The 23,138-nt window shown below is 44.4% G+C and overlaps 1 protein-coding gene across 1 annotated transcript in view; it reads left to right on the top strand.

Moving 5' to 3' along the window:
* EGF (epidermal growth factor) overlaps nucleotides 1-22,375 on the top strand; it is a gene marked incomplete at both ends in the record, with an annotated part of 89,203 nt that extends 66,828 nt beyond the window's left edge. The window contains 8 exons of the mRNA XM_079776920.1: nucleotides 2,053-2,169; nucleotides 2,940-3,065; nucleotides 6,621-6,743; nucleotides 8,949-9,093; nucleotides 13,553-13,720; nucleotides 16,623-16,737; nucleotides 19,904-20,009; nucleotides 22,125-22,375. Of these exons, the coding sequence (XP_079633046.1) occupies nucleotides 2,053-2,169; nucleotides 2,940-3,065; nucleotides 6,621-6,743; nucleotides 8,949-9,093; nucleotides 13,553-13,720; nucleotides 16,623-16,737; nucleotides 19,904-20,009; nucleotides 22,125-22,375 (1,151 nt within the window). The remainder of the gene's footprint in view (nucleotides 1-2,052; nucleotides 2,170-2,939; nucleotides 3,066-6,620; nucleotides 6,744-8,948; nucleotides 9,094-13,552; nucleotides 13,721-16,622; nucleotides 16,738-19,903; nucleotides 20,010-22,124) is intronic.
* Between the last annotated feature and the right edge of the window lie 763 nt (nucleotides 22,376-23,138).

Below are 23,138 nucleotides of genomic sequence, written 5' to 3'. Positions count from 1 at the left end.
CCAAGTCCTGCAAATCCTTCAGACCTCAGATTTTTCTAAATGCATTTATTTATTTTTAAAAAATTTTATTGATTTCAGAGAGGAAAGGAGAGGGAGAGAGAGATAGAAACATCAATGATGAGAGAGAATCTTGATTGGCTACTGCCTGAATGCTCCACACTGGGGATCAAGCCCACAACCCAGGCATGTGCCCTGACTGGGAGGTGAACTGGGACCTCCTGGTTCATAGGCCAATGCTCAACCACTGAGTCATGCTGGCCGGGCCAGACCTCAGCTTTATATGCCCTTGCTCAGAAAGCCTTTCCTAGTCTCCCGATCCAGGTGAGAACCACTTCAGTTCTCTTAGAACTAGGGATTGTTTTATGAATAGTGCTTACCATACCTGTACTTAAATAATTAATTATATAAGAAAGCAGAGTCCTTGTCTACATTTTCCACCACTGTATTTGTGGCTCTCATTAGGATCTGGTACGTATTAGGTACTTTTGAATGAAATTATTAATTTTACCAACAGGCCCTAGAATCTTCTCTAGTGTGATAAGGCAAATTGTGATTCAGGCTGTCACAGCATTCTTCTTCCTTATAATCCTTATTTAGACATACATAATATTTTATAGTTCTCAAAAGAGTTTTAAAGATTACTTTTTCTTCAAGTTCTTTCAACAATCATGTAAAGTATACTGGACAGAAATTGTCACTTGTATTTTAGAGAAGAGGATTGTGAAGCCCAGGCCTTCCTTCTTTCCAGAGCTACTTTATGGTAGAAAGAACTTTGGCTATAGCCCATCCCTCCAACAACTGCACCTCCATTGCTTTTTATTGTGCAAAGCAGCCTTAGGGTTTGCAAGTTACCAAATAAATCCTGAATCAGATTCTAATTTAAGATAATTGTGCAAGTGATTTAAAATGTCTTGAGTAATTGAATACTGTCCACCACACACTCTGAACAGCCTTGTGATTTGGAAGCTAGTCCTCCAGATAAATGCCGAATCAAATGGGTAATTGATTTAGTCTGAAGTTATCCATCTTTAAGAGTCAGGAGTGACACATTATCAGGCAAGCCTGAAAGGTATGTTTTCCCACAAGAGAAATCTTACTGAAATAGCTAAGCAAATCAAACACAATTACCCAGGGTCTGCGTTCACATGGCATCAAATCCTACTTTGATCATTTAACTTTCTTTAAATTTATGGGCAAGTTTGACCTCTTCTATACTCAGATGAGCAAACTTACTAGTGAATAGACAGATGACAGCTTATATCCTACTGTGGTATGTCAGATCCCCCCAACTCCAAAAGGGAGGAGACATTTGGAGAATGATTATATAGTAGTTAAAGGGCGGGGGTGGGGGTAGAGGGGGACTTGCTCATGTTTATGGCTCAGCATGCAACTCTGTCCCCTGGGGCATTTGCATTTAATGGAGTATGAAATGAAGTGATCCATTTACAGCATTTAGTTTACATGGTTCATGACTTTGCAAAAGTGCCTTGAGGTTTGCAAGTCTCTGCATAAATCTTGATAATAAACATACATATTCTATTATATATGAAATGTAATTTTAGTAAATCAACAATAAATCTTTATGATTGAATCTCTTTGCCATGTTAGTACACAGAGCTACTTGCTGTATATTACTCTGTGTGTCTTTCAGGGATAAGAACATATTGAACTCTTTTGTATGTCATTATGGTTGGGAATTCTCAAATAAGCTAGAAACCTTTTGAAACTCGAGTCCATTTTCTCCTAGAAATTTTATAATTCAAATTTTAAATGCTTTTAAAAATTGTAAATAAGTTCATGCAGGGCTGTTTGAACACCAAACAGTTCTTTAGGACTAAAGCTTTGTTGAGAGCATGTAAATGAGAACATATGGCTTGTGAGCCCTTTAAGATGGATATGACTTCTGGGTCAGCAGTGTTTCTATTTGGAGAATAACCTGTCCCAGAACTTGGAAAGGGGCACACTGGAATGTTCTGTAGAACCCAGAACATTAGAGCCCATTGTCACCTCTGAGGAATGGAAGTAACCTGATGGGGTTCTCGCTCTTTGCAGATGAAGATGACTGCAGTCCTGTGGGATGTGGTCCACACTCTCAGTGTGTTTCAGAGGGAGAGGCTGCCACGTGTCAGTGTCTGAGAGGATTTGCCGGGGATGGAAAAGTATGTTCTGGTAAGAGTGAAGGTCAATGTACATAACTGTGGGAAATAGTGAGCCAGAAACATTCTCTCGGATCAAATGGATTCAAATCTCCTTCACTTATGTAATCAGCAGGGTTGAATAAATTATTTGGTATTAGCTAAAAAGATAATGGGCTTGCCCTCAGGGGTGGGAGTGGCAGGGGGATCAATCGGGGGGGAAAAGGAGACATATGTAATACTTTAACCAACAACAACAAAAAGATAATGGGTGGCATGTATAGAAATATGAAACATACTATGTTGTTACATTACATTGAGTTTATGTTAAAATTACATTATATATGGAGTTGACATTAAGGAGAAGAATTTATAATTAGTTTCAGAAGTATGAATGTGAGTTCAAGTCAAATTTATAAAGCCAACAATTTAATAAAAACACAGCTTTTTTTCCTCCAAAATCTTAGGTCATACATTTTAGTTTAATAAATAGACTGTGATGGATTGGCCTCTGTTTTACATTGATTGTCTCAAAATCATAAGTTAGCGATTACTGTAAATAATCTCAGTCCTTATGGCCTGAAACTCTGGCACAAAGTGGTTTACTTACACATATGTAGCTAATCAGACATGTGAGAGACCTATCAAAATCGACTGAGACATGAGCTTTGTGGGTTTGCATTGCATTTGCAGTCTCCGTAAACAACTGAATGATCATATAGAAGATTATACTTCTTCTTTCCTAGTACCCTCATTTATACTAGGAAGGCCTATGTATTTCATTAGCTCATCATTTGCCCACAGATATGGATGAATGTGAGATGGGTATCACGGTTTGCCCGCACCCCTCCTCCAAGTGCATCAATACAGAAGGCAGCTATGTGTGCACGTGCTCAGAAGGCTACCGAGGAAATGGGACTCACTGTCTTGGTAAGAGTTTGTGTGCTCAGGTGGGTGGGTGGAGGCAGGCCTCGGAGCATCATGAAATGCTCTGGGTGTGGTGGGCCAAGGAAAGGCAGGATATAACCGGGGTGACATACATGTTAAGACTAAAAGGAGTTGTGTGACCTGTTCAAATGGACATCTTTCAGTTCTTGGTGCATAGCCAACTTGTGCCCTTGTGCTGTTCTTCACTAGTCAGCGACAACACCCAGCGGAGGCCATTTACCCCTCTGCCTTTCTAGTTCTTTTGTCTGGGTTTGAGGGACACCAGTGCCTCTTGGATACTGCACGCCGTGATCCCTGGCCGGTGTGGCTTGCTTCGGTGTCATCCAGTGCACTGAGGGGTTGCTGGTTCAATTCTGGTAGGGGGTGCGTGCTCAGATTGTGGGTTCAACCTCTCTTTACCTCTCTCTCAACCTCTCTCCCTCTCCCTTCCCCTCTCTCTCTCTAAAGAAAAAAAAAAGTAATCAAAATATTATAAAAAATAGTAATACTACATTCCTTGAGCCATCCTAGGTGGAATTGAACATTTTCTTTGTCACCAAATTTGGCAATCGAACAGCAGTGAACTGCAGAGCTGATACAGGTTTTACTGTGTGTGTGTGTGTGTGTGTGTGTGCGCGCGTGCGTGCGTGCGTGTGTGTGTATGTGTGTGTGCGTGTGCGTGTGTGTGTGTGTGCGTGTGTGTGCGTGCGTGCGTGTGTGTGTATGTGTGTGTGCGTGCGTGTGTGTGTGTGTGTGTGTGTGTAAAGGGAAAGAGGTGTGGTTCTGTGAAAAGGGCTCTTCGGTGGCTCTTGATAATAGATGAAAGACTGAAGCCACAAATAATGAATGATTAAGACCTCTTTCATAACCACCATCCTCTGCCAAGGTCTGGGTGTGGCTTGTCGGATGGGAGTTCACTCAGTGGCTGTCTTGTCCCAGCCAAGTGTCAGCAGCGAAGCATCACCGTGCAAGTGCGGGCCTGCCCGCAGCCATCGCCACCCAGCGAAGTGGGTATCTAAGGTTGTGCAGGGCTTTACAATGTCTCTGAGTGTTTTCTTTTCCTGCTGAAAACATAAAAACCTTTTTACAGCGAGGGGCAGGTACCCTGGTAAGAAACTAAAATGGTCTTGCTTTCTCCTATATGTTGAGATTAAAGATGAAATACCATTCAACTTCCAGGATCTGGCTGATTTAAATCAGACCTTTATCAGATTAGTTTTGTGGAGTTCACAGACATCTGTAAGTGCCATTTTAAGCACATATTTGGCTGTCAGTCAGGAAAATGTCACTGCTCTAATTAAACAGGCTCATAGATAATTTAGACAAGCAGGCTGTACATTTAATTTACTTTGAAGAGAAAGGAAGGGCCCAGCCTGCCCCATAGAAGCAGTGAGCTGGCTCCTACCCTCTCCCTCTCCCTCTCATCTTCCATCCCCTCCTTCCCTCCCTCTCCAGATAGAGATAGAGATAGAGATAGAGATAGAGATAGAGATAGAGATAGAGATAGAGATAGAGATAGAGACAGAGATACAGATATAGATATAGATATAGATATAGATACAGTGCTATATAAAAGAGTTGTTATTCTTATTATAAAGAGTAGCTGTGCTTCTTGGCCGCAAGTCTATCTTTGCTTTTGCTTCTTGCAAAAGCTCTTTCAATCTCAGGGTGATAGTTCATAGAAATAGTAAGAGAAAGTCAGTTTTTTAAAAGACTCAGTTTGAGCCCTTCAGGATAGGGATCCAATGGGACAGATATTTAATTGGCCTCCATTAGTATGACGGCACAGCACTAGGGACTGAGGGGAATACCAAGGTGATAAAGGCAGTCCTTGCTGCAAGGAGAATGCGATCTAAGAGAAACACAGCTGTGGCAAGTGGTGAAGAGAGTCAGCATCATAAGAGAAGTGAAAACTGCAGCGGAAGTTCAGAACTGGGACAAATGCCTGTTGGAGGTTTGGGGGACGGCTTCATAGAGGAAGGATTGCTTTGCATGCGTAAATTTTTACTAGGCAGAACGTGAAGGGGTAGAAAGTAGCCTCATTGAGCACTGCCTGTAGGTTGTATGCGAGAGAAAGCAGAAACCAAGGCTGGTTAAGGTAGTGTCCTTGTCTGCTGTACAGACTGGGGGGCCTAAACAAGACGTTTATTTTCTCACAGTTCTGCAGGCTAGATGTCCCAGATCAAGGTGCCAGCTCATTCGGTTCTTGGTGAGGACTCTCCCTGGCTTACAGATGCTGCCTTCTTGCTGCGCACACACTCATAGCCCTTCTCTGTGGCTCATGCAGGGAGGGAGGGAGGGAGGGAGGGAGGGAGGGAGGGAGGGAGGGAGGGAGGGGGGAGGGAGAGAGAGAGAGATCTGATTTCTCTTCCTCTTATAATGACACCAATCCTATTGAATCAGGGCCCCATTCTTATGACCTCATTTAACCTTAATTACTTCCTTATAGGCCCTTTCTCCAGATACAGTCACCATGGGAGTTGGGATTCAACATGTGACTTTTGGGGGATGCAATTCCGTGGTAACCGGTGCATTGGGTTACATTTGTGGAAGACGAGAATCTGAGGCTTAGTCATTGGGGTTTTATTTCTCCAGACCAGCACTGCCAATAGCAATATAATGCCAGTCACATATATAACTTAAAATTTTCTAGTAGCCACATTAGAAAAAGTAAAAATAAACAGGTGAGATCAATTTAAAATATATTTTATTTATTCCAACATGTCCAAAATATTAACATTTTAAACTGATAAGAACAGATACTACACTTGACCTTAGCCAAAAGGCTGAGGAGCGATTATATTAACATTTTAATATACTATAATCAATACAAAAATTATTAAGGTAATTTTACGTGCTTTCTCATTTGGGTATTAAGTCTTCAGAATCTGGCGTGTGTTTTACACGCACAGCCCCGCGTGGACTGGCCGTGGTCCGGGTGCTCAGCACGGCCCACGGCAATGGCCACCACCCCGGGCAGCCCAGCGCTGGGCAGCCGGGAGCACTGGCAGCACTGGGATCAAGTGGTGCGGTGACGGGAGCTGGGGCTCAGGAGGATTGTCCCGGCACTGGTGTGTAGGGGTGGAGCGGAGAGGGCAGGACGCAGGGATGTAGTCAGGCTCTTCTTACAGAGAGGATGGGCCACGCCTGAGGGTGGTAGCGGAGGAAGGAGAAGGTGGGCGGCTGGGACAGGAAGCGATGGCTTCGTTTATGTTGATGTTAAAAAGGCAACCATGTTGTCTTTGGTGTGAGCTGAACTTCTAAACGTTTGTCTGGAGATCACTTCCCAATCTCCAACTTTCCCACTGGGCTCTTGTGTTGGGAAGTTCCCTTTCCTTCCAAGCAGTAGGAAAACGCCAGCCTCATGTAGACGTTTCCCTGAACGGGCTTGCAGTCCAGCGACCCTGCCCATCTCTCTCTCCCAGCGTTCCTGATGAAACATTTTGGATCCAGCAACATGCAGCACGATCAGACTCCTTGAATGTTGGGTTTGCCCATTGTCTGACCCTCTTTCCTCCTCCACACCCCACTTTTCCCTACTCCCCCTTTCCCCGGCAGATATTGACGAGTGCCAACTGGGCGTGCACACCTGTGGGGAAAATTCCACCTGTACAAACACAGAGGGAAACTACACCTGCCTGTGTGCCAGCAGCCTGTCTGAACCCCGGCGGATTTGCCCCGGTAGGTCGGTGGGTTACCTAGATCCAAGGGGAGGAACTTGATTTGGGAAAATTCTGTACCCCAGGGTATTTGCATTTGAGATTCCAGAAACCATTTGGTTCCATCAGGCTTCCCGGTTTGCTCTCCTGATTAGGTTGGTGCTGGGCTTGAGAATGTGCAATGGCCTGTTTTTTAATTTTGATAGCATCTGGAATAAATCCGTCTTTATTACTCACCGTTCAGTAAAGGTGGCAACACAGGTGGCTCTCTGACTATGCAGCGAATGCCCCGGTTTGTGATGATATTTCTCGGGCTGCTGGGGAAACCGCAGGGCTGGACAGATTGGGGAGGATGTCTGGACCTTTAGCATTTTTAGTCACTTTCAAGGATTTTAAAAGTTTACTTTAAAAAGTCAATATTTCTTTATCTGAATTAGAATTCCAGCTCTTTTTTCTTCCTTTTTTTTTAAATGTTCATAATAGTCAACTCCTGCTTCCTGACCCCTCTCCCCATAACCCAGCCTCTTCTCACCATCAGCACCCCAGCAGCGGGAGGCCAGGATCAGACTCATCCCCTTTACTAGTTATCCCGCCAGCTGTTTATCCAGCTCCGCTCTGCAAGCAGAACGCATCCTAATAAAGGGAAGTTCTGCGCTTGCTCGGGTGTCTGTTTTTTTCTAACAAATTATTTTCTCAAATAATTTGCTCTTCTTAAAGGTATTGGAAGATTGCTAATATTTACATAGTCAGCTACACACCCTAATGTTTTCCTTTTAAAGAGCAGTGAACCATTCAGTGAAAAGACTTTACCACTTTGGCATTTCCTATGTATGGTAACATTTCTTTTCTCTCAACGGGACTAGTCTTGTCTTTGAGGTCCCTCCCCCCCCCCCCCCCGCCCCCGAAAGTTAAATAGTTTTTAGAAGAAATCATTGCGTGGGAGAAATTTTTGAGACTCGCAGGATAGCAGGGGTAATGGACTGTGTATTGGTGGGTGGTTTATAAGCCATAAATAGATCCTGTGGTTCAGCGAGACCCTCTTAAAGCTAGTTGTCATTTCACATGTGTGTGTTTGTGGATGACAGATGTGCTTTTGTAATGAGATCAGTGACTCTGCATTCATTCGGTGTCTTAGGATTGTCCATTCCCGTATTTGCCTCCAGTATGCTTTATGTCAAAAAATACTGAACCTAAAGAAAGAATGGCCTCTTCGTGGCGGATGACAAAAAGTCTGGTTAGGAAAGTGAAACTATGGTTGCTTTGATAGTTTCACTGTCACTGAAAGGCACTGTATCACCAATTGTTCACAGAAACTAATTCCTGATACTGACCTAGGTTCCCCCTGACATTCAAAAGCTAAAATGAAGCAAAGTGAAAAAGCAATTACTACCCTCCTATATAATAAAAGGGTAATAGGCAAATTGACCAAACGGGAGAACGACCCGTCGCTATGACGAGCACTGACCACCAGGGGGCAGACGCTCAATGCAGGAGCTGCCCCCCAGCCCACAGGCCCTGATCGCCCGATTGATTGGGGCCTCCTGGCCAACCTCTTGGTCCCTTCCCCCGGCCAGTAGGCTCCGATCACCCGATGGCAAACAGGGAACCCGGGGTGTGTGGCGGCAGGGGCAGGCCGGCTGCCAGCAGCAGGGGAAGACGGCCCTGATCGCAGGCCAGGCCTAAGGACCATACTCGTGCACAAATTTCGTGCACCAGGCCTCTAGTTAATTTTACATAGAAAAAAATTTTGAGCATTCCAAGACCAATAATAATAAGAAGAAGAATGATTAATAACCTACCAAAATCATACCTAATACATTTAATTATGTCCAGTCACATCCTCAGGAGCTTGTAGGCTTTTCTGATCCCTTAGAACACACCTTGCTAACAGGTGCACAGAATAAAGGGGGACGAAGCACTGATGCTCACAGACGGTTCAAGGCTATGGCAGCTTGGTGCTGAGATGCTCAGTGTGGTTCCTGGGGAAGGAGCGTGGCCCTCTCGCTGCTGGGGTGCCTCTGCCCCAATAAGGGCTCGTGAAAAACACTGAACGCTATTTTTGCTTTTTGTCTTTTCTCCTAAAAGTGAAAATCCTCTTTGGGTTTCCTTTGGGTTAGCGAAAGCGGGCACTGATGGATGTAGATCTTTCATAGTGGCAAGTGGATACTTGTACCTGAAGGATGCTGATAGCTTCAGAACATAAAAGTAGACTCTTTGATTCTTCTAGACTCGACTCCACCCTCTCATCTCAAGGAGGATGGGCACTATTCTGTGAGAAATGCCTTCTCAGAATGCCCCCCGTCCCACGCCGGGTACTGCCTCCACGGCGGCATGTGTATGTACATTGAAGCCGTGGACCGCTACGCATGCAAGTAAGTGCAGCTGTCTTTCTGATGGCCCACAGATGAGCTCCTGCAACCCATGGCTTCACGCTGACTTGTAACATTTACAGTGAGGAGCGTTTTCTATAATCAGGTTTTCCTCAGGGAAACATAGATAAATCTGTATACATTGTGTGTGCATTGCATTCTCCCTGCATATCACCCCTCCCACCCCCCACAGCTGCCTGTGATAAATATACATTTAAGGAATTGGGTGATTTTCCCTTTTACTTAAATAACTTGATACTGCTACTGGTACAGTCTGGGAATTAAACTTCTCGTTTTGGTTGAAAAACGTAGGTTTGTGGGAGAATTGCTTACAGTGTTGATTTATTTGCTGCCACATATATGGAGAGCGTCCATGGTGTGTTTTTGAAGTGACGAAAGTGTTGTATATATTCACACTGGACTTCTTGCCTTCCATTCTCAAAACTGAAATACATACTTTTTTTTCTTCATTTCCTAATAGTTGATGTTTGCACTGTTGTTGTTTGATGACAACTGCGGGATGGAGTCACGGTGGCTGTGTGCTCCCTTTGTTCCCGATGGTTTCGCAGTGGGCAGTGTCAGCCTGCAGCCCCGTAACCCTGCGGGTCCCCCCGCCCCCCCCCCCTCCCCCGCCACGCACTCATCAGAGAACCTTCCCCTTGGGGCCTTTCATAAAGCAACACAATGTCTAGTTCCACATCAATTCTACTTTTTTTTTCTCAATTTTTTTATTAAGGTATTATATGTGTACATATCTTACCATTGCCCCCCCCACCACTCCCATATATGCCCTCACCCCCCAGAGTTTTGCATCCATTGGTTATGCTTATATGCATGCATACAAGTCCTTTGTCAATTCTACTTTTTGCTATTTCCATGTTTTGAAGGCAATATGAGGGAATTCATGGATTCTGACAAATAAGTAGGCCTCCTAATGCTAGACTTTTGACTCACTGATAATTTTCTCTGGGCCTGAGGAAGGAGTGATAAAATATTCTGATTCTCATGAAGAGGTGCTATAAGTTTAAAGGCTTTTATTATTTAAAAAATTTTTTTTATTGATTTCAGAGAGGAAGGGAGAGGGAGAAAGAGATAGAAACATCAATGAGAGAGAATTATTGATAGGCTGCTTCCTGCATGCCCCCTACTGGGGGATCAAACCCCAAACCCCAAGCATGTGCCCTGACTGGGAATTGAACCATAACCTCCTGGTTCATAGGTCGATGCTCAACCACTGAGCAACACTGACCAGGCAAGGCTTTTATTTTTTTATCAGTGGTAATCAGCAGAAACATAGTCTAAATTATTAGAAGAATTAAGTTATATTCATTCTGTGACAAAGTGGATGCCTTGCATTATAAGTCATGTCAGCCTGACAAAAATAATGGAAAATGCTCATGAATATTAGCAAAAATGACTCAATTCTAATAAAACTCTGTTTCCATACTCATATTTACATGCTATAATTTTCTAACCTAAGATAAATCTAGTGCTAGTTATTCTTGATTTTGATAATAAAATAAAGTTGTTTTACTTGTTTGTGATTTCTTATCATCCCAAATGATGAAATTATGAAAACAAATGTTCTAGTTTATTAGGTCCTTTTTAGAAGACTTTATGATAGTATGAACAGTATGGAAGAGTTAGGCATTGCAATTAATACGTTATGTTCATCTGGCCCTGGTAGTGTCAATTAATTAAATGGCTTATAAACTCTAACACATTGCTTTTCTTCCTGCCACTAAATCCTGATGAAAATATAATATTCCTCTGATAATGTTTTAAACATGTGTTGTTATAAAAGGACCGACTGGAGATAAGACTTATATTTGAGGGCCTTTCATCAAAATCAATATTGAAACTATAACAAGAGTTCCCATTAATTTGGATCATAACTTTGCTTTTGAATTCTCCATTTAATTAAACAGTGGTTTAATCAAACATTCAACCCTTCCCTCTCCCTGTCCGGTGACCTCACCTGGTATGTTTTAAGTTCCATAATAACACATCTCTTGGGCGCTCTCTAGTCCACCTTTTATTAGAAACATTTCATGGGCAGCCTCCCGCACAGTGCTCCCAGCGCTGTGAGCAGGCTTATCAAGGGCGCTCTTTCCTTGTGTCCAAGACAGGGACCCCCGGCTGCCCAGGGTGCAGGGATGTAAGGACTGGAGTCTCCATGCCAGGGGCTTCCTCCAAGCATCCCGGGACTGGAGATCCTCAAAAGACTCCAAACCTCCTGAGCCCAGAAATGATCCTCACTTATTCTGGTTAGGCTTTGAACCAGCCCCCGCCCTTCCAGGAAGGTCTTCTTCAGACCAAGACCGCCCCCCACCCCCGCACTGGCACTGGGAAATGTTTATGAACTAAGGGTCCTGTGGTCAAATCCTTTTGAAAAATGCTGATACTCTAGCCTCCAAGTCTTGATTCACGGTACAACACAAGGTGTGAAAAAGCGTGGTTGGCCTTTACTTAGTCTAGAATTTCTTGAAATTATTTGACCATAGAAATTGAAACTTCTTTGGCCAGGGACTCTTTTGTTTGGTTTAAGAGAAGAACTCAATAACCCAAAGAACCAGCGGGGTGCGGCCCACCCTGGTGAACCTGTGGAATGCTGACTCACTGCTCTGGGTTCTGTTCGGCTCACAGAGGCTCGGATATTGCAGCCCGTCATGGCCTCCTACATTTCTCCATATGGTGAAATGTATAATCCTCGGTATATTCCTTGAGACCTTAAAATCTCTGCGAGAACTCGAGGAGTGGCCCATTCATATTAAAAGTGTGTGCTAGGCATTGCTAGTTAATGTCTATAACCAAAGATAGCTAGAATTAAAACAGATTCCAGGAAAGCTTAGAATCACTTCACAGTCCTTTATGCTTCCTACACTCAGATGCTGCTGTCTCTTGCCTGGCCGGTTCTAGAGTAGCTTTCAGAGGTGCATATGGCTTATATAGGAGGAAGAACATAGGCTTTGAAATCAACCATTTGAATGGAACCTGCCATTCACTAGCTGAGTGACCTGGCCCAAATTACTTAACCCCATTTTGGGCCTCACTTTCCTCATCTGTGAAATGGGAACAAGCCATCAAAAATAAGCAAAAATGTCCAGCACAGTGTCAAACACATAAGGTGCTTAACCAATGCTGGATCCCTTACCTCCTATCTCTGAAAGTGACTCACCAAAGCTCCTATGACCAACTCCAGGTAGAACTAGGGCAGGATCAAGATATTCTGGGGCTCTGTCTAATGTCTTTTTTCCATGCGGCCCCTTTCTACCATGGGGTCTGGTATCAGTTCTCTCTGTTTTCATTCCGCCCCGTCCTTTTGGAACAAGGTGGCTGCATAAACAGATAGATAGCTGGCCCAGGGTCAAAGGGAAGACATTCCTACCAAGTGAGCATCACAAAATATTTAATAGGATCTTTTTTTAAGTTTACGCTCTTGTGGAGAATAATAAAACAAAGCAAAAATAAAACTGCCGTTCTCCGCAAGATGCCCACAGTTCCTGGAAGCACTCACTCCCAGTAGATGGCAGCATTGTTTCACTTACTTTCATCCGGAGGTTCAGTGTGTTGGCCACTGGTGGTTCATTCTAGTAAGTTTCACTGGTGAACTAGTGGGAGGTTTTCCGTGATGCCTCTTTTCGCCTCCATTTCATCTCTCCCCTTGGAAGAAAGTAGGCAAGCACTTGGGTCTGGCCACCGAGAGCTTTTCTTTGGGGCCTGTGTGATGGAAAAGAAAATGTTTCCTCCGTAGACGAGGCTGTGCTTTCTTTTCTTTTTTAAAAAAAATATATTTTATTGATTTTTTACAGAGAGGAAGGGAGAGGGATAGAGAGTTAGAAACATCGATGAGAGAGAAACATTGATGAGCTGCCTCCTGCACACTCCCCACTGGGGATGTGCCCGCAACCAAGGCACATGCCCTTGACTGAGACCCTTCAGTCCGCAGGCTGATGCTCTATCCACTGAGCCAAACCAGCTAGAGTGAGGCTGTGCTTTCTTGTTCACATTCTTGTGTATCCTGGGCTCAGGTGAAGGACTTGGCTTTCACATGCTTCCTGCCTCCGAATTTAGATTTCATTGCAACCTGGCCAAACATTTGTACGAAGACTCGCTTGGCTCTTCGGGCAAAGTTGCTTTGTGTTGGTCTTTAAGGCAGCGCCTCGGGATTTTCGCCTAAGAGTAACTGATCTTTAATCAATGTCCCGCGATGCCGGGTGAGGCGGTGTGCGAAATCCCCCTTCGATCCCAGGGCCAAGGGGCGAGAGGGGCAGTCCACGCAGCAGGGACGTGAGAAGCAGGGAGCTTCGGGCTGCCCCCTGATGGAGTTCCCATGTGCGTCCGAAAAGCTGAGCCTGGACATGCAGAGGCTGAGAAGACAGCTGGATATTGAGTGTGAAAAATAGAAGCGTCGCCGCCCGGGGCTTCCAGCTGACCCCTGTGTGTGTGTGTGTCGTCACAGCTGTGTCGTGGGCTTCGTCGGGGAGCGCTGTCAGCACCGGGACCTGAGATGGTGGGAGCTGCGCCACGCGGGCCGCGGGCGGCAGCGGGACGTCGCGGTGGCGGCCGTCTGCGTGGTGCTGCTGGCCCTGCTGCTGCTGCTGGGGCTGTGGGGCGCCCACTACCACAGGTGAGCCTTCTGTGCCCCGCACTGCCGGCCTCCCAGCCCCTCCCGGGGGACACCTGCCCCCCGGAGGGGGACGTCCACACCCTTCTACACTCCAGACGGGGGTCGCAGCGGAGGACAGTGGCACAGGGAGCAGGGTGCCCAGCTCCCAGCCGGCGGCGGCTCTCCTTTTCCTTCTCCCACTCCAGGCCTTGGCCACACGCCTGGCCTGCGGAGTGCATGGGGCTGCTGCTCAAGGAGGCGGTTTCCTATCCACTTTTCCCCCTGGTGCCTGCTCCCCCCTCACGCCTGCATAACTGTGCTGTCTTTCGTGGCTGTCCTCCATGGAGTTGATTTCCCACAAAGCACTCACTTTGGGTCCAGCAAATCAGTATCTTCCCCAACTCGGAGGGAAGGTTTCCGTCCTTGGATTTTGTGTTTTCAATCATTTCAAGTTGAAAGTTAAAAGCTGCGAAACAATTTTTGTACATTTAGTTTTTAAAAATGGACACTACAGTGGGATGAAGGAGTAGGCATCCCACTGCTGATGTTCCATTTTCTTAAAAAGTAGGACATCGTCCTCCCTCCACGACCCTCAACATTGAGAAGCGTTTTATGTTCTGTTACGTTGGTGCTGTACCACATCACTGAGTTGTTAACACTTTGGGGCTGAAGGGAACTTTATGGAGTCATCGAATTCGATCCCATCATTTTATGGCCAAAAAACCTAACACCCATTTAACTAATAGGTCCCAATTTCGGGGAACGTATGGACTACGTACCACCATCTGCCAATAAAACTCCAACCACACTCACTGGTACTGCACAACCACGCGGGTGTCAACTGTCTTGTATTATGGAGAACTCAACATATTCAAGATATGTTTGTCTGAGATCCTGCTATATCCTAGTGTAGTGGTTAAGAACATGGGCTCTAGAATCACACTGCACAGGGTTCAATTCCTAGTTCATGTTTAATTAACATTAGGAGCCGGTGTGGCTCAGTTGGTTGGGCATCGTCCCGTGCACCGAAGGGTTGCCAGTTCGATTCCCCCTTGGGCCATGTGCCTGGGCTGGGAGGCAGCCAAGTGATGTTTCACTCTCACATCAATGTTTCTCTCTCTTTCTCTCCCTCTCCTTTCCTCTCTCTCTAAAAATCAATTTAAAAAATCTTTAAATAACATCAGGCATGTTATTTAATCTTTATATTCATTAATTTCCTTTGCTATAAAGTGGGAACAAGAATAGTACATGAGAGTTACTGTGGGATTGAGTTAATCTAAGTAAAGCATTTATTGTAGGTCTGGCATTTAAGACCTATCTGTTGTTGTTATTATGTTTTTCCATGAACTATAATCTTCCCCCGAAGAGTCACATGTTCCAAACCCTTTTCTAGTTCAAGACACAAGATTCTCAGGCACGACTTGAATTTTTAATCCAGTGGTCCATCAGTAACCATTGTATTTCGGTATTCAAACATGATCTCAGATGTCTGTGGGAAGAATATAGAATAAGCAGTGTTTCATCCCATTGGACAGAATGCCAGAAGAAAAATAGATGCTTGGCAAATAACATTGTAGACAAAATTGGGAGCAAGAAACTTAAGGTTATGTGTGCCGTGATTATCAAATAATTTTTCTTATTCTGTGTGCTATGGCATGGTAAGTATGTTTTATGTTCCGCTGATGTGCTTCAGAGCTCTGGATTGAAAGCCAGGGGCAGATTGCTGGCTTTTCTTACTTAGGATTCAAAGACCAGCTCAACTGAAAGATGACTGGAGACTATAAGAATGTCTTTAGCCTCTGACCCCTGTGTATCTAAAATCAAAAAAGTGATAAGGACTACTCCTTCAAAAAGAAAACTTATCAGAAGTCTTTTTTTTTTCTTTCCTTTTTGCTGAAATGCATCCGGAGATGTGAAGTTTTTTCCTGAACAAAGATATGGTTACTTACCGAGAAGTTCTGGCCAGTGGAACTGCTTACCCCACCACATACCCCACCACAAATTTTCAGCTATGTTCTTGACTACATTTGTACAGTAGCTGTATCGATTCTGATAAGATAAAATTAGATCTGCCAGTCTAAATATTGCCATGTCACTAAGATATGCCAATAAATACAGCTCTGGCTTTGAGTGAGTTATTTATTTATTTATTTATTTATTTATTTATATTCTAGGGCCTAGTGCATGACACCATGCATTGTATAGACTCAGCGCTAATTTTTTTTTCAGCCAAATAACTCTTTATAAAACCGAATTTGGAGGTAGGAGGCCTAGTCTATTTCCTGGCTTGGCAACTATGATGCGACATGCTCTTGGGCCTCCACTCCCCGAGTTCTTGCCTGTAATGCCTGTGAGCAGGAGGCCGCAGTGGGCCGCGGAAGGAGCCCTGGGCTGCCCTGGTTAGCAGTGAGCCTTGGGTGGTCACCTGGCTTCCGGCCCCACTGGCTTCACTTACAAAATGGAGCTGATGCAGTGTGTGTCACGCGATTGCTGTGATACGATTTCCATAGGCAGCCCTCCTCCCCACCAAGGTGTAAATCCGTTACAGTAGAGATTTTTTGTTGTTATTTTGGGGTTGCTATATCCCCCGTCCTAGGACAGTGCCTGGGATGTAGTTAGTATTCAATAGAGAAGTCCGTGAATAAATTCATGGCTCCCTCCCCACTTCCATTTTACGCCACCCCCCACCTCCACCCCCATCTCACAGCACCTTGGAAAAAGTGAAATATCATCTGGAAAGTTCTGCAGAAAGTAAGGCCTTAAAAACCCAAAGTTGTCTTTCTAGTTTTCTTAATATTTCATCTCCCCCATGCATTTTAAGTACCTAAATTGCAGTAGCAAGCGTAGTTGTCCCTGACCATCACTGAGCGGGCTACTGTTTAGTGTTGTGCTGAGACGGTCTCACATTTTGGTTTGATGGCAGGACTCAGAAGCTGCTATCGAAAAATCCAAAAAACCCTTACGAAGAGCCGAACGGAGATGTGAGCGCTAGGCCTGCAGACGGAGAGGCTGGGATGTCCCCTGGCCCCCAACCTTGGGTAGGTGACAAAGTGCATGAAGCAAGAAATGGGCTTTATATTAATCCCAGCTCACTTTTTCTCGTTCTCTGAGTTCAGAGAGACTGGAAGCTGGGGGCGGGGGGGGGGGGGGGGGGGGGGCGGGAGAGACTCTGCCCTAAAGTAAAGTAATCCAACAGGCTACAATAGTGCCATACTTTAAGTGCACAAGAAACTTATGGAATCTTTTTTTTAATCATGTAGTTTTTTCCTATAACATATATTTTTATGTGTATATGAAAAGTCTTTCCCAATTTTAGGTGCCCCTCTTCAGATGGATGTCTTAAAAACCCAAGGTTATTCTCCTAATTGTCTGCCTATTTCTTTTCTCACAAACATTTCAAATCCCTGAACTTCGGTAGCAAGATAGTTGCCAGGTTTAGCAAATAAAAAATACGGCACACCTAGTTCAATGCATACTAATACTGAAAGTTCACATTTAAATTCAAATTTAACCAGGTGTCCTGTTCTTTATCTGGCAACCCTATGTATTCAAGTTCAAAATGCTTCACGGATAACTCACTTCAGTAATTGATCGTAGAACACTAGAGGGCAGACTTGAGACAGGCTAAAGGTTTGAAACTTGGTATTCCCAGAAACCTGTCAGAGATGATTTGAGTGGCTCACTGGGTGCGGTTGGTGTTATCGGTGGGATACATTGTGGAAGAGGCTGGAATACATGGCAGGTCCATGGGGGGTTGAAACCTGTGGGCAAACAGGGAAACGTTTATTAGGAGAGCTTCTGGAGAGGCAAAGGCACCCTTTGGAGTCCTTCCCATACCGCTTTGCCCGTTTCCAAGCCTCCACCTCACGTGCATCCCCAGGGGATAGCTTTCCTGTAGTTACGCTTTTGGCTGATAAGTGATCATCTGCCCTGCCTATACTATCATCCAGCGTGTACTGATTTTGTGGTCAAACCTGAGGTTAGAAATACAATTAGAAATGTGAGTTCTAGCCTTACTGACCCTCGCAGCAAATAGAGGTCTGATTTTCAGCAGGTCACGTAACCCCTGCCTCCTCCTCTTCAGGACACCAAGGGGTTTGGAGCGGATGAGCTCTAAGACTCCTCCGTCTCTAGAGATTCCATAAGTGTGTGATTCTGGGTGCACTTAGCTATAGAACGTCCTCCGTTCTTTGAGGCCTTAGGACGTCTAAGTCCACAAGTTGCGCTTGTCAGTCTATATGGTATTTCATTCAGGTTTTGAGTAGGAAGTTTAATTCATCTGACTTAAATCATGGGAGAGAAGGAGACACAATCTGTGTGTTTTCTTTTAAGAAGTCAGAAACACTTGCCGTAGTCATGAGCAGCTTGTTGGTTGGTGGACTGGGGCTCCCGAGCTCAGTCCCCCTCACCAGATATCAGTGAGAGCGGCACAGAGCTGAGCACACAAACTAGGAGGAGCAGCTGCAGAAACAAATCTGGTTCTGTCAGCTGCCATCCATATCTCAGCCCAGGACTTAGAGACCTGTCTTCTGCTCACAGAGAGACATGTGGTTGGAAATTTTGCAGTGCAGTCGGCTGAGTTTTGACTGGAGCCGGAAATAGTGGGCATGCCCCCATAAACAGTGGGTCACACATTGATTTTGCAAAATGTTGCTTCAGGGAGTCCATTCCTGAAGAGGAGAGGGATTAGTGTTGTGGGAAATAAGAGAATAAAAACACGTGTTCAGGGGATCCACTCTTCCATGGTCAACATTTCTCTCCCGACTCAACTCCACTCATCATTCCTTTCTACACTTTTCTCAAAACCTGAGCAAGGTTTTTCCATTCCCTTTTCCTCCTTGTATTTCCGAGTTATGGGTTTCTTCTTATGTAGGGCTCATTTCTGAACAAATGGAGCTTGATTAGCCAAAACCTTGGGCAGTCCCCCCTCTGAGTCACTAGTCGGTAAGGAAGGACTTTGCCAAACTGCATCCTTTCTTCTGGGACCTGAGGTCCCTTCTTTTCTTTCCTTGTATCATTGGTCTATTTTAATATTCAGTGTATGAGGTGTGAACGTGAGCCAGGGAACTCTGGTCAGCCCCCATTGCAAGTGCCACATCAATTGTGGATGATACAAATAATAACAAAAATAATCATTTTGTTGCCCAAAGAGAAATGTTATTTTCTGTGCCTGCCTTTTAGAATTCTGGTTCCCACACTGTTCAACCATGAAAAAGCATTTGGTGGATTCCTGCAAATAGTAATTGCACTATTAGTTATTACTACCCATGCATGACTACAATTAGTCAGAACTTGGCAGCATATTTAAATGAATTTTATTAACTGCACACACACGTTTGAAAAGTTGGAGCACATCTTATAGGAGACTAGAGGCCCGGTACATGAAAATTCATGCACTGGAGGGGGGTCCCTCAGCCCGGCTTTCCCCCTCTCACAGTCCGGGAGCCCTCAGGGGCAGGAGGCGACCTGGCGATCAGAGGAAGATGATGCCCCATCACACCTCTGCTGCTGCCACTGCCAGCAGTGCAAGCCTCGGCCGGCCCTGGTTACCTGAGCCTCAGGCTGGCCCTGGGCAGCTGGGCAGCCGCCATCCGAGGCTTGCCTGCACCTTGGGCCGTCCCTGGGTGGCTTGGGGGCTGAGGGGACTGGGGGACTCCAGAGGCGGGTGGGCCTGGCCTTGTCACGTGCCTGCCACCCCGGTGGGGCTGAGGGGACTGGGCGCTGCCATCTTGTGGCTGTGGGCACCGCCATATTTGAGGGCGTGACAGCAATTAGCATATTCCCTCCTTATTGGCTGTGGGTGCTGCCATCTTTGCGATGGCGTGAGGGTCAATTAGCATATTCCCTCTTTATTAGATAGGATATTATTTTTCTGGCCTATTGGCAATACTTAGAATACTTACAGATTCTTGGGTTGATTAAAGTAAAGCTTGACCCAAAACTTGGGATTCTGGAATTAGGATAGATTGTTCAGTAAAGATATTGATAGGGCCTGGTTGCTTTAATAGAGAGTAACATCAAGTTCCAAATTGAACTAAACTTCTCATTAATTAGCCAGAGAAATAAATTTGACAGGACCTTTCTTTCTGCTTTCAACTTTCATAGTATGAACATGAGAAGCCATAGCCTCTGATTTCATGTATGCTGAGATAATTTATGAATGATAACGATGTTCTCTCTCTCCCTCCCTTTTATTCTCTGCAGTTTGTGGTTCTAAAGGAACACCAGAATCTCGGGGATGGGAATCAACCTGTGGTCCCCCAGGATGGCCAGGCAGCAGATGTTGGCCAGTTTTTCTCCTTGGAGCATGGTGAATAGTTATCTTTACCTTCATCCTGACTGTTTTTCTGAATGTAAAAAGTGTCATTTAAGCCCAGAAACAAGAGTTAAATTGGATAAGCTATGTGAGCAGCTGGCTGTATTGGAATGCCATTGAGCTTCAGAGAAAGATATTTGGGCTGGATTCCCATCTTAGATGTGAGGTTACCATGTTCTCAAAACTCTGGTCACATAGCAGTCCGCTAGGTCACTTTGAGCAAGTGCACGATGAGTTGACTCATTTTGAGTTAGGTTGGATTTTAAGGCCATTCTTGGGGTTTGGTTTTATATTGGTAGTTGTCGGTATAGTTTCAGTGACATTGTCAATGGATCTAAGAAAATGTGTTCCATGTTCTAGAAGGAAAGGTTCCTGTACATTTAGGTTGCCCAGGGGGTTCTCCCAGGGAACGGGGAGTATTCAAGTCTTACCAGGGCTAGCCTTCAGTTACAAGCCTGGACACCTAGGAAGTCCATCCAAGCCACTGGGTGAGGGGCCGCAAATCAATCCAGGAAGGTCCTCAGGCTGCTCTGGAACTCAACCCGCCACAGGTAGAAATGGAGTTAGATACGCGTTGACATAATGCCTTTGACAAGAGTTGTATTATGATGAACTTCTGGGGTTTCAGTCTCAGATATCAAAGTTCTGTTTCATAACTCAGAAAACAAGGTTGAATATACTTTGTATCATACGCTTTGAGAAAGGTTCAGAGAAACTTTGAGCCAACAAAAACAGTTCCTCTGCTAGCGTTTTAACTGCACTTACATTTTCTGATATTTGCCCTTCACAAATATGCTTATTACCATACTCTCCTCCTCAGATTTCCTGGTAGAGAGAACATGGGCTTCTTATTTTTAAAACTTACTCTGAACTTACCTCTCATACATATGTTGCCATGGAACCCAATTCAATTGAACTTTACTTCATAATATCCAGAGGAACACCCTGGATATTAAGGTACACTTAGGAATTGACAATTAAAATTATGGTAAATATTATAGTGTTACATGTACTGTTCCCAGTGTTGTTACCTGGTAATGAAAACATTCACCATTTTCAAAAGTTGCTTTGATTTTGTTGTTGTTAGTAGCATTATTATAAAGTAATGGAATATCTTATAGTTACATTCTACTTTTTTTTTGAAGAGCTAAAAATACATAATTCTTTGTTATAAAGGTAATCCACTCTAGAGGCACATATATTATAATTTTGTAAGTTAACCAATAGCACCATGATTTGACCATGTATGGTTAAACTCAGGAAAGAGCTAAGGACTCGGCTGAGTACTCAGGAATAGATTAGAATATTTCTCTTTTGGGTCACTCTATTGCAAACAGCTTGAGCCATTGTCTGCATGCCATTCATACAACCGTCTCCTAATAACATGTCCAGCTGTCTCATAAATCAAGATGGGGTCTTTGCGAATCTCTTCTCCGCTCCTGGAAAACCTATTAAAAACACAGGCTGTGCCAGTGGTGGACACATAGAGCCATAGTCATTGACCTCAGCCAACATCAGCTGGTGCAGGTCCAGTGGGAAGCACCCCGAGAGGGTAGAGCACCATGCGAGGGGATAGGAATGCAAGTGCGTTCAAAGCCTGAGCTCTGGTCTCAAGTCACTTCTGGTCCAGATGGGGAGCGAGGAAATACACAGGGAAAGGGAAAGAGCAATGTCAGGTAGCATAGTCCTTTGAATCATCTCAACCAACCAAAAGTATTGCAATTTTTAAAGAACTGGGTCTTGAGTGGTTCAGGAATATGTTCATTTTGTGCCACATTTCAGGTCTATTCTCCAACCAGTACTATTAAGATATCTCTTGCCAAAACCGGTTTGGCTCAGTAGATAGAGCGTCGGCCTGCGGACTCAAGGGTCCCAGGTTCGATTCCGGTCAAGGGCATGTACCTTGGTTGCGGGCACATCCCCAGTGGGGAGTGTGCAGGAGGCAGCTGATCGATGTTTCTCTCTCATCGATGTTTCTAACTCTCTATCCCTCTCTCTTCCTCTCTGTAAAAAATCAATAAAATATATTTAAAAAAAAAAAGATATCTCTTGCTGGAGATTGTGAATGATGTGAATTCTAAAATTTCTTTCTTTTTTTTTATTGTATAGGGTCAGCGCAACCGACATTGTGGGGGAAGGAGCCCCAGATGTGTGTGGGCACAGGGTACGGCTGCTGTGTCCCACCATCCAGTGATAATGGCGCTGGTCCCCAGAGGATGGAGGGTAGCTTTCCTCTCCCCTCCTCTGGGGCACAGCCTAATGCTGTGGGGGGCGAGAAGCCCCATTCTGTCTGGTCAGCTAACGCATCATGGCAACACAGGGCCCCGGATCCACCACACCAAGTGGAGCTGACTCAGTGAAAACTGGAAGTTGAAGAAGAACACTACTGTATGTGTGGACAGTAATACTTTGTTTCAAAAAGTAGAGGGAAAGAAAATACTAATCTGACTCCTCAATCTCTACAACTAATCACCTGCTCAGCATCCTGGAAGCAAATATGAATTGTGTTTTTGCTTCTTCCTTCAAGCAGTCCCACTATGGATTTTCACATCAGAGTAACTGGGAGAACCACTAGATAACTCATTAGAAACCAAATGGGGACAGTTTTGCTTTATAAATTGTGTTGTCTTCAATAATCAATAAGATAGATTCTTTTTCCCCTTCAGCCCCAGAAGAAATCTGGGGTTGAAGCAGGCAATCAAACAGATTTGACCAGTTATAAAGTACCTGGACAGAACATTTAGCTCAATCTCATGAAATGGTTAGAATATTAAAATTACTGTTATGATACATTGCAGCATTTAATTTATCACTATTTAACTTATCCATGCTGGTAATTTTGAGAATGAATTACGATAAATTAATGGAAGATGTACTCATTTAGAATCTGATTTCCTCAGAATTAGATGACTTATTTTTCTATCGTAAAATCTTTAAATGAAAACGTTCCCCAACAGACCTCAGTGTTTCTTAGGCATTACTCTTCTCCCTCCCTCAGAAGTTTTTTCTAATGAAAATGGTAAATTTGCCTTTATGTGTTTGCACAAAATTTTTTACTTATTTTCAAATGTGAGATTGTAAGCAAATTGCCAGATTTATTTTCATTATGAACAATGATTGATT

Source organism: Cnephaeus nilssonii (assembly GCF_951640355.1).
Source record: "Cnephaeus nilssonii genome assembly, chromosome: 1".
NCBI classification, from domain to species: Eukaryota; Metazoa; Chordata; class Mammalia; order Chiroptera; family Vespertilionidae; genus Cnephaeus; species Cnephaeus nilssonii.
This window is presented reverse-complemented; position numbering and strand designations above follow the sequence as displayed.